The 11,904-nt window shown below is 40.5% G+C and overlaps 1 protein-coding gene across 2 annotated transcripts in view; it reads right to left on the minus strand.

The window, feature by feature from the left end:
- Positions 1-634, minus strand: part of LOC100889411 (zinc finger CCHC domain-containing protein 14) — a 45,439-nt gene extending 44,805 nt beyond the window's left edge. For both annotated transcript variants that reach the window (XM_011675261.2, XM_011675253.2), the window contains exon 1: positions 9-634. In XM_011675261.2, the coding sequence (XP_011673563.2) occupies positions 9-506 (498 nt within the window). In that variant the 5' untranslated portion in view covers positions 507-634. The remainder of the gene's footprint in view (positions 1-8) is intronic.
- Between the last annotated feature and the right edge of the window lie 11,270 nt (positions 635-11,904).

Genomic DNA, 11,904 nt, shown 5'->3' on the forward strand with positions numbered 1-11,904 from the left:
ACAATTACCTCAGGCACAACTTTACTCTCAACAGCCTGGAGTAGGGCATAAAGTTGGGATCTTAGTGCCTGCTTTTGACTGAACGTGAACGCGGGGTGATTGACTGCAATGACGGCAAGAAGAACGACCTTCTCATCCGTCTCTGTGTGATGTCTAGTTCTGAAGCCATTCGATAAGATGGCGTCTGTATGCTCTTTTAACGTTCGGTACAGCACCGTAGCACCGTTTGTACATCTTGAATTCATTAAAGCAAGACTTGTTAGTACTTTATCAAGTATCCTGATGTCAGTAATATTTGTGAGTTTCGACAAATATGACACATCATTTGCATGAAGTTCAGACTCTCGAAGTCGATCATAGTCCCGTCTCCCTAAACTCTCAACGTATGTTCCAAGGAATCGCAATTCCAGGGGACTGCAGCAGTCCATGAGCGCACAAAGAAAGTCTATTCGGCGGGATGCAGTTAGATCACAAAACCAAGCTATTACTTCCTTTTTGCACACCATGGTGATAGTTTTTGTCTCCTCCAAGTGAAAAGAAACAGGTAAATCTCCGTACTTTATTTCCGAAACTGCGGCCTGCTCCTGCCAGTCGCCATTACTGCTGAACACTGAGATAATGGGATCCGGGAACTTTGATAATGGAATATTCCATTGTAGGGGTTCCTGGAATAAAGCCCTTTAAAATTATTGTGAAAATTTACCAAAATAAAGCTTTTCCCCCCTTTTAAATACGATTAATGTATTTTAGATCATCAATTCTATTTTATCTAATGGAGCGATAGAAATTTTATAGGAAATGTTTTTTTAGATAACCAGATCTCGGGAAATTACTTCCCTAATTCAAAAGTGGGATCTATCCTGCCTGAAACATTTTTGACTGTCAAGCTGTTTCTTGAAATAAGTTTGATTGTATGGGTAAAACAAGCTCTGAATTTAGTCTTTTAAATCCAGATCAACAGCACAAAAGTGCTTTTAAAGATTGTTTTGTGCCTAAGTGGTGATAATGCTGCAAAGTATATTTCATGATTATGTCATCTCGTTACGCATGGCTCATGCTTAGCCCTCGATTTCTGAATACATTTTAGGCTTAACCTAGCATTTCTAATAAAAAAGCAGGACTCGGTTGCATGCGCTTAGAAAAGAAGTTGGTACAAACCAGCTGGTGCACTAGACTATTTCAGTAAATCTGGTATCTGACTTTTTCAATCAGAATAATTATAATAATAACGCGCACATTATGAAAGATGAATAAATGATAATTTCCGCAATGCCTATAACTATCATAAAGTCAATAAACCAACTTTTAGCGGACTAATAGAGACCAAAATGAGGAGGGGGGGGGGGGGGTGGGAGGCACAGGATAATGTATTCCTTAATTTGATGAGCGATTCCCACGTAGGCCGACAATAAGGTCCATGCTAATACAGTACGTGATATTAAACATACTTTGAGATTATGTCCGTGAAAAACTAATAAACAATTGAAAATATTGAGGGATCCCTCAGCCCCAACAATGACGATGCCGATGCATGAGAATATGCCCTATATCTATGTCGATAATAAAGAAGAAGACAAAAATAAAGCATATTTTTTTGGATTTTTTTTGTTGTTGATTTTTATTATTATTATTATTTTTAGTTTTTTTGGGGGGGGGGGGGTTGTTGTTGTTGTTGATGATTTAGATACATTTGTTAAATTGAATAAGGCTTTGACAGGCTTCTCCTGACAACCTGGTCATCATAATTTATACGGGGCGCATGGAACGGCGGCGCTCGGGAGGCTCGAGCCCCCCTCCCCCTCCCCAATAAAATATATTAACAAAAAATGTTAAAAGGCCCATGACATCGAAATACACGTGTGTTCCTGTTGTGCAGTCCTGCATACATCTCATATTTCGATATGTAAACTTCTGAATTTGTTTATAGATTTTTACTGAATATTTTTTGAAATATTTGTTTTTCAAACTTGCTAAGCTCCACCCAAAAAACCTGCATGTATATTTGCCAAAGTGCACCTGTTACAATACCACAAATAATAGCAACATATAAGTTGCTATGTCAGACTAAACTAATATTTTAGAATAGACAATGATATGTAATTTCAGCCAGCTTAGCACACGTTCATAATAGAATTGCATGCTTCCATATATAATAATTATGTACAATACATCATCATTGCCTTTGTCTTTCTGGTGATGCTACAGCATGTCTGGCATAGCTAGCAACTTGTATGTTGCTATTGTATTACGTATTTTAACAGGTGGTCGACTTTGGCAAAGATACATACCACTTTCTCAAGTTAGCTCATTGATGACTGACAGATGATGTCACAAGGGAAATGGGATCTGGAGGTTTATGGGGTGAAGCTTAACAAGTTTGAAGAAAAAATATTTCAAAAATATTTTAAAAATCTATGAAACAAATTCAGAAGTTACATATCAAAATATGAGATGTATGCAGGACTGCACAAGATGTCATGAGCCCTTTAAAGAGAAATAGAAAGAAAGAAAAAATAATGTAAGGCACTATAATTATCTTCAATGGTTAAATTGTTAAAAAACCATACATAATGACGATCCTTGAAACGGATTACTTTACATTGGAACGCATATCAAAGGAATGATAGATACAGGCCGTAAATCATAGACATATAAATGCCCATATAGAAGTGGTTGGGTGGAGCCCAATTAGTGAACCTACTTGATGTACCGTATAGAATATGCTTGAACTCTTCGATAAATCGTAATATTATCGTGGTGAAATAGAGTATGAAGAATAATTGAATAAAAAGGCGAAGGGGGCGTTATGTCTTTACTTTCTTTCTTTTTGCTTATGCATGTAATATTTGGCTTAATGTCATGGCTAATAATTGGCAAATTATGCATGGACATAGCTAAATGGGCACAATTTTGTTTTTATCCGTATCAGGACAATTACCCCCTGGGCAATCACCCCCGGAAAATTACCACCGGAGGAAAACTACCCCCCACAGGACAATTACCCCCCAGAAAATTACCCCCCGGAGAATTAACCCCGAGGACATTTACCCCCCAAGGACAATTACCCCCCAGAAAAATACCCCCGGAGAATTACCCCCCGTGGACAATTACCCCCAGCAGGGGCGTACGCAGGATTTTTTCAAGGGGGGGGGTTTTAAAATATTTTGCTCCCGAAAATTTGAAAATCGCGCCGGCCGAAAAGTCGCTCAGGGGGGGGGGGGGGGGGGGGGGGGGGGGGGGGGGGGGGGGGGTAAGCGGACACTTTTTTTTTTTTTGGTCTCAAAATTCAAAATTTGACATTTTTTACGTATGGGGGGGGGTAAGGTCACCTTATTAGGTTAGCCGTGGGTATTATTTTTTTTTTTTTTTTTTTTTAAATAAAAAAAAAAAAAAAAAAAAAGCCAAAGGGGGGGGGGGGGGGTTTTAGGTTTTTTTAGGGGGGTTTACATACATGAAAAATACCAAAGGGGGGGGGTTGAACCCCCAAAACACCCCCCCTGCGTACGCCCCTGCCCCAAGGACAGTTACCCCCCTGGAAAATTACCCCCGAGGACAATTACCCCCGAGGACAATTACCCCCGAGGACAATTACCCCCCGAGGACAAACTACCCCCCCCCCCCGAGGACAATTACCCCCGAGGACAATTACCCCTCGAGGACAATTTACCCCCGAGGAAAATACCCCGTGGACATACCCCGAGGACAATTACTCCCGGAGGACAATTCCCCAAAGTACAACTACCCCCTCCTCCGAGGACAACTATCCCCAAAGACAACTACCCCCGATGACAATCACCCCCAAGGAATTTGTAAGACATTGACAAATGTTGCGAGCTTCTCTCCAAATTGCTCTTTACAGAAAATTAATAAACTTTCAATAACTATGTTATTTGTGAAGTTTCATTGAGTGTTTTCAAATTATTCACTTCGAAGGGGGGGGGGGAGTTGCCTAATTCCCCCGAAGTTTGCTACCGAGTAAAGAACAGAAATTACATTTTTTGAAGAAATTCAACAATACATTGCGCGCAGATGAATACGCCTTACAGCCTCTCTCACCAAACAATGGCAAAACAAAGAAATTAGGATGTAATATTTCATTTATGCATCCTCTGTAACTTTTTTAATAAGCTGATCGTGTATTTGTCTTGTATAATGGGCCCTCGTCCATGATCCGAAATTAAGGTTTTCTTCGCGTTATCTATATATTTCTGTATCTATATATTTATGTTGTCATGCGGGAGTATGATATGCGCAGGTCGAGGGTTTGAATGACGACACCGGCACTAATATCCTTTGGCAAGATATTAACCTGCACTTGCTACTCTCCACCAGGGTTAAATGGTACCCGGTAGTATGGCGACCGTCATTGTTGGTCACAGCGGTGTCGATTTTTATCCGTGGTTGGGGGGGGGGGGGGGGTGATAGGTGCCAAAATATTTTCGGCAATGGATCAAAGCAACCAAGAGGTAGAAGCGTGTGGCAGGTTGCACCCCTTCCCTTACAAGTTATTAATTTTTTCAAGTCACCCTCAATAAAGATAACATTTTCAGAGAATATGGGACCCATGTGGGCTTGCAACTTGGGTTATTATCCTCTCAAGAGCGTAGCAAGGATTTTATTTTAGGGGGGGCGGTGTTGAGCACGCAAAGCGTGGCTGCAGGTGGCTGCAGGAAGGGGATTTCCCCGTCCCACGCGAAGCGTGGAAGCTTTGATGTTTCATTAAATTATTGGAGAAAGAAGACGATTCGTTGTACCGTTCTCGACTCTTAATCCTTGTCTAAATTCAATTTCTTTTGACGTTCATAAATTATTAGAGAAAGAAGACGATTTGTTGTACCGTTCTCGACTCTTTAATCCTTGTTTGAATGAAGTTCCCCTTCCTCCGCGCGTAGCGCAGAAGCTCTGACATTTCATTAAATTGAAACGATTTTTTCACCGGGGGTGCCGAGATATATATATATATAGATATATATATATATATAATAATATATATATATAATATATATCTATATATATACACACGTATATATCCAGAGTAGGAAGCAATTTGCAACTTTATGAACAAAAATTAGTCGCTTTTTCACACACTTCCTTGAGTAATATGATGTAAAATTGGTTTCTCCTACCCCTCTAAGAGTAGGGATCTTTTGCAATTTGAGAACACATTTTGGGCATTAATGTCCACCTGCACTTCCTGGAGAGAAAAAAACGAGACCTTCTGATTAGTTAGAGGTTAGAGAAAAGTGATCTGTCCCGTCTCGAGACGTTGCATATGCTTTGTTGCTGCACATTGCACAAAGGCCGGTGGTCTGGGTCAGTGGCGAATCCAGAATCCAGGGGGGGTGCCGGGGGCCCGGCCCCCCCCCATGGGGAAAAAAGAAGGAAAAAAGAAGAAAAAAAAAAAAGAAAAAATAATTAAAAAAAGGAAAAAAAAGGAGGGGAGGTGTTACTTCCCCTCAAGCCACTGAACGAAATATCTGACGACGTAATTTTTCCAATTTCCGGGGCCAAAACAAAAAAAAGTGGAGAGAAATTAGGGAAAGAAAAAAAAGAGAAAGAAGAAAGGTAGGGGAGATCAGTTGCGATTTTTTCGCCAACAAAGTGTAGATCGGGGGGGGGGGGAGGGGCAGGGCACTGGCGGTCTTGATCGGGAGGGGTTTATTTCTGATTCCATAACCGTTACGGTGGTTTGCACATAATGCTAAAATGACATAATTTCTGAGATCTTTCCTCATTTTTTAGTAAAATTATACATTTTTATGCGGTTGTTGTAAAATGACCAATTCCTAAATTTACAGCAGGCAAGAAATATGCTTCTTGAGGTGCTTACATGTCAGGGCCCGCGGAACGGCGGGGATCGGGAGCTTCCGCCTCCCCCCTACACTTTTTTTGACAAAGTATATTAAAGAGAAAATAAAATAAAAAGAGCAAGAAAGAAAGAATAGTTAACTGCCAGTGTCACAACAATATAAGGTATCAAAAAATGCTCATCTGACCGTAATAAAGCCTAAAACCCCTGAGCTTCCGGGGGCTCTGCCCCCTGGACTCAACCAACGGCCCTAAGGCGGGCCCCTGATACTCATCTGACCGGTTAGTGCCTAAAACCCTTAGGCTTCTGGGGGCTCCGCCCGCTGGACCGAATCGTCTTCTTTGTCTAATAATTTAATGAAACGTCAAAGCTTCGGCGCTTTGCGGAGGAGGGAGGGGAAAATCACCCCCCCTGCACCCCCCCCCCCCCCCACTACGTCAATGCAGGTCACCATTACGTACCGATATTTGGGTTCGCATAATTTCAAATTTGGGCCCCCCTAAGAAATCCTGGATCCGCGCCTGGTGTAGAGCCTCTCAAGCGTTGGGAGCCCCAAAGTTTGATGGTAAAACTTGACTCAAATTGTATCATAATGTGAAAAAGGATCTAATGTAAAACATATTTCTGCGAGGGTTTTCAAAACAAATGCGTTTAAAGTCGAATATTGATGAAAGAATACACAAAATTTCTGCGTACAACAGAAACCCAAATTATTGTTCTGCTTCTAATGAAGCTAACTTAATATCAGGGGTGGACTTCCCTCCCTGTATTCAATAATGAGCAGAAAAGTGTAATCTATTCCTTTTTCCATTAGACAATTTTTTCTTCAACATGTCTCAGCAACAATTTTTTTATATTCTCTCAGCAAAATAACAAACCACATTTCAAATATATACAGGGCGTCTATAGGTTTTTTTTTGTTAACAAAACTTTAAATAGTTACGCAAAACGTTACGCAAAACGTTGTTTGAATATAAAGCTAAAATCTGATCGAACGTTGCCTGCCCCCAGATATCGATTTGCACAATCATGGATTGTATGTACTAATTCCAATCATGTTTCACTCCGATTGGATTGATTATACTCCTTAGCGTATAAACAAGCTACAATAAACACACCGTTTGGAATAGTAGAATTGTAAGCAGGTAACCTTAGGTTCTTGATTAGTGCACGACAATCAAACCTTTCTGAATTATTATAATAATTAAAACACATAAGGAATAAAATCGAAAACAGGTAACTTAGGTTCTTGATTACAAATTGTGCATGACAATCGAACCTTTCTGATTATCATAATAATTAAAACACCATATGGAATGAATCGTAAACAGGTAACCTTAGGTTCTTGATTAGTGCACGGCAATCAAATCTTCTGAGAATCATAATTAATTAAAACACCATATGGAATAGAATCGTAAACAGGTAACCTTAGTTTCTTGATTATGAGGATAACTTCATGATTAAAATATTACTACAAACACATATTTTACAATCATTTTAGGTGCTCTTCAAAAAAAAAGATTAGAGATAAATAAAGTAAAAGTAATTAGAGTTGTACAGGTTAATGCACAGATAAAATTTCAAGTCCATTGAATTGAAAGAGTGTATAAGCAGGCTAAGGTAATGAGAGTCTTATGGAAAGCATATTATCTAGGAACTCTAAAATGCAAAGACTCTCCGGAGTCATACATTTGGCACAATAGAAATTTTAGTTATTTTGTGGAAAATTTTGGACACCTGGGGCCCGTTTCACAAAACTTATTATCTATAACAAATGCTAGATTTCTATGACAAATTTGCTTTAGCCAATCAGATGCCATGATTTCAGTAGCTTGTAACAGTAGTTTGTAACTTGTTATTGATATCAAGTTTGTGAAACACCCCCCAGTGGTGGATCCAGGAGGGGGGAGGGGGTGGGGGGCCTGAGCGAATTATCGGCCGGCACGATTTTCAATTTGCGGGAGCAAAAAAAAAAAAAATTAGTGCTCACTACCTCCCCCCACCCCCTCCCCCACTATGCGAATTATCGGCCGGTTGTTTCGCCACTAAATATTTTCTCACGAATTGGGCCCCCTCCCCTGCCGCCGGCTGGATCCGCCCCTGGGCCTGGTACTGTTTTCGGCTCTTAATCCTTGTCTGAATTCAGTCTCTCTCCTCCCGCGCGAAGCGCGGAAGCTTTCAGTTTCATAAATAATTTTGTTGTACCGTTCTTGACTCTATATCCTAGTCTAAATTCAGTTCCCCCCCCCCTCCGCGCAAAGCGCGGAAGCTTTCACGTTTCATTAAATCATTAGAGACAGAAGATGATTCGTGGTATCATTCTCGACTCTTATTCCTGTAGTCTAAATTCAGTCTCCCTCCTGAGCCCCTCCCGCGAAAGCGCGAAAACTGTCACGTCATAAAAAATTTCGTTGTAGTACCGTTTTCTACGTTGAATCCTTGTCTGAAAATCATTTCGCCTATCCCGCTCGAATTCACGTTTCATTAAATTATTAGAGAAAGAAGACGATTCGTTGTATCGTTCTCTACTCTTAATTCAAGTCCCGAATGCAGCCCCCCCCCCTCCCGCACGAAGCACGGAAGCTTCGGCGTTTTGTTAAATTATTAGAGAAAGAAAACAAGATTCTTTTGTACTGTTTTCGACTCTTAATTCTTGTCTGAATTTTCAGTTTCCCCCCTCCCGCACGAAGCGCGGAAGCTTTCACGTTTCATTAAATTATTAGAGAAAGAAGACGATCCGTTGTATCGTGTCCTTGTCTGAATTAAGTTTCCAGCAATCTGGTTTCCATTGTCAACACAAAAATTGCAATCATCACTGTACACATAGATTGGCATATTGCAAGCTTTGCATGGCACCACGCACGTGTGTCGCGGGTATGTTATAGGATTTTGTGAAAGAAAATTTAAAAAAAAAAATAATAATAAAAAGCATAATTTTGTGGCTGTCGGCTTTGTGACAATTTCTTAATGTAGTCTAAATTAAATATATCATACAAAAAAATTGCACGGGTGCTATGCACACCGCTTCCCAGGGCCATGGTTCATCCCCTGTCGCGCGAAGCTTTGACGTTTCATTAAATATTAGGGAAAGAAGACGATTTGTTGTACCGTTCTCGACTCTTAATCCTTGTCTAAATTCAATTTCTTTTGACGTTTCATTAAATTATTAGAGAAAGAAGACGATTCGTTGTACCGTTCTCGTCTCTTAATCTTTGTTTAAATGAAATTCCCCTTCCTCCGCGCATAGCGCGGAAGCTCTGACATTTCATTCAATTGATAAAGAAAGAAGACGATTCGTTGTACCATTCTCGACTCTTAATCCTTGTCTGAATTCAGTCCCCCTCCCCCCCCCCCCCCCCCGCGCGAAGCGCGGAAGCTTTGACGTTTCATTAATTTTTTGAGAAAGAAGACGATTTGTTGTACCGTTCTCGACTCTTAATTCTAGTCAAAAATTCAGTTTCTTTTGACGTATCATGAAATTACTAAATAAAGAAGGCGATTCGTTGTACCATTCTCGACTCTTAATCCTTGTCTGAATTCAGTCCCCACCCCCCTCCCCCCCCCCCCCCCCCCCACCCCCACCCCCCCCTCCAGCGCGAAGCTTTGACGTTTCATTACATATTAGAGAAAGATGACGATTTGTTGTACCGTTCTCGACTCTTTTTTCTTCTTACGTCCTCTTCCTTTCTTCTTTCTCTCTCTCTCTCTCTCTCTCTCTCTTTTTTTTTTTTTGGGGGGGGGGGGTGACCCCCCCTTGCAAACGCGCCTGTATCCTCTCTATCTCTCATTATCTCTCTCTCCCACTCTCTACTTCTTTTTTGCACTTTTGCGCTTCGCGCTTGACATTTAGCTCGCGGCTTTGCAGTTGGCGCACTGCATTTCTATGATGCTGTTGATTGAATAAATTGAATAAATTGATCAATTCCTGATGAAGCCGTATGAGCGAGAATTCAATTTATTCTTGTCTCATATACAGATGTCTCATTTACGTATGTATTATGAAAATGAGATAGCAAAATGTGTATATTGATAATCATCCTGCGAGTAATAACCATTAACTACTCTCATCGGGCTCTCATCATTAATGTTTCTCTTCATTTTTGTTTTGATGGTGAATTGTTTGGGGGGAATGATTGTACAGGCCACCCCCCCCCCACCTGAAATATTGGGGGGGGGGGGATATATCCCCCATCCATCCCCCCGGATCGACACCCATGAAGTCTTGCAAAATAGATAGTCTTTGAAGACTTTTGGATTTGGGAGAAACTTTTCATTTCTTAAGAGGGTACCATGACTCAAAAAGTTTAAATAACGCTACTCAAGAGAAATGTATTTCTATTCATTTTGAGAAGCGCTTGACAATTACCTAAAACTTACATCCTTCGTGGGAATCAGCAGCCGTACTGCCGTTGTATAAGTTATATGTATTAAAGGGAAATGTTTAGTATCGAGGAAGACAACGTGCAAGTATTTGAACGAATATGGGTTCATGAAGGGGGTCTTATAGGCTCGTAGCCATCTCTCAACGTATCAGATCGTCTTTTGCTATTGAATCCTGATTATCCACGGGGGGGTAGTTGTCCTCGGGGGTAATTTTCCTTGGGGGTAGTTGTCATCGGGGGGCGATTGTCCTCGGGGGTACTCCTCGGGGGTAATTGTCCTCGGGGGTAATTGTCCTCGGGTAGTTGTCCTCGGGGGGTAATTGTCCTCAGGGGTAGTTGTCCTCGGGGGGGGGGGGGTAATTCTCCGGGGTAATTTTCCGGGGGTTATTGTCCTTGGGGGGGGGGGGGGTAGTTGTCCTCGGGGGGTTATTCTCCAGGGGGGTAATTTTCCGGGGGGTAATTGTCCTTCGGGGTTAGTTTTCCGGGGGGTAAATTTCCGGGGGGTGATTGCCCAGATTGCCCAGGGGGTAATTGTCCTAGAACCGTTTTTATCGGCTGCAGTCTTTTACCCTCATATTAACTTTCTAGTCTCTAAATTTGGGGAGCGAGCAAAGCGAACAAGCAAAGAATTTGACACTAAATACAATGACATCAGCATAATTTATACCAGTTAAGATATCACATAGGACCTATAAAACAGACTGCACTGTTCGAATGTGGATTAAAACTGCCCCGAATATAATGTGGCGACTATTATTAATTAATTATATCAAAACTATAGGGCTCCCCGAGAGCTGTAATTTATACCCTTATTCATCATTATCTTTGACAACAATATCCGTTTAAATGTCCGTATTTAAATGAAGGAGTAGGGGCCTATTCTAACTGGTAGTATCAAATAACAAAAAGTGCACCTTTCCTGCACGAAGTCAATATATTAATCAACATAAAGAAATTGTAGTTGTAAAGAAAGCTTTAAAAAGCACTTCAAAGACATAAGGAACAATGATGCATTTAAACGTCTTTATTGAAATGTGAAATGAAGGAGTAGGGGCCTACGCTTATTTGTAGTATTAAATAACAAAAACCTGCACGAAATCAATAGATTACTTTATGAATCAACATAAAGAAAGTGTTTGTTGTAAAGATTGAAAAGCACTTCAAAGAAATTAAAAACAATGATGGATGACGAACTTCCTGCGTTCTCTTGATTTACTAAAGACTGGTAGACGAACGTTTTTCATGAAGAAAAAAAGAAGAAGTTTCTCTTGTTATTTCAGGGGGTGATCAATTACTATGCTTTTCCACTTGTACCGACTATAAAACCCCCCTTATTGCATTCGAAAGGAACCAGCAGAGCGAACCGGACATCATCTAGATGATCTAACTTGATAACAATTTACAAAATTTCAACAACTTTCAACAGCTGCTGTTAAAAGGTAAATTGATAAAGAACGTTAATATCTCATCATGTGCTTTCAAATTTAATTCAGAAAACGTAGACCTGACATCCTGAACTTTTCCGACGAACTCCGATCTATATTGCCGTTTCGGTTGGTCAAATTACTCTAATTCATTTTTAAATCTCATTTTAACACGGTTGCGATCTATATAGTAAAAAATAAATCACACCAAAATAAAGAAACAAAAGAAAAAATCATCACCAAGCCTGAGCTATACATAATTTATGCAAAATGATTTCATTGGCCTTTC

The sequence above is a fragment of the Strongylocentrotus purpuratus genome, unplaced genomic scaffold (assembly GCF_000002235.5).
Source record: "Strongylocentrotus purpuratus isolate Spur 01 unplaced genomic scaffold, Spur_5.0 spur5_scaffold_8, whole genome shotgun sequence".
NCBI classification, from domain to species: Eukaryota; Metazoa; Echinodermata; class Echinoidea; order Camarodonta; family Strongylocentrotidae; genus Strongylocentrotus; species Strongylocentrotus purpuratus.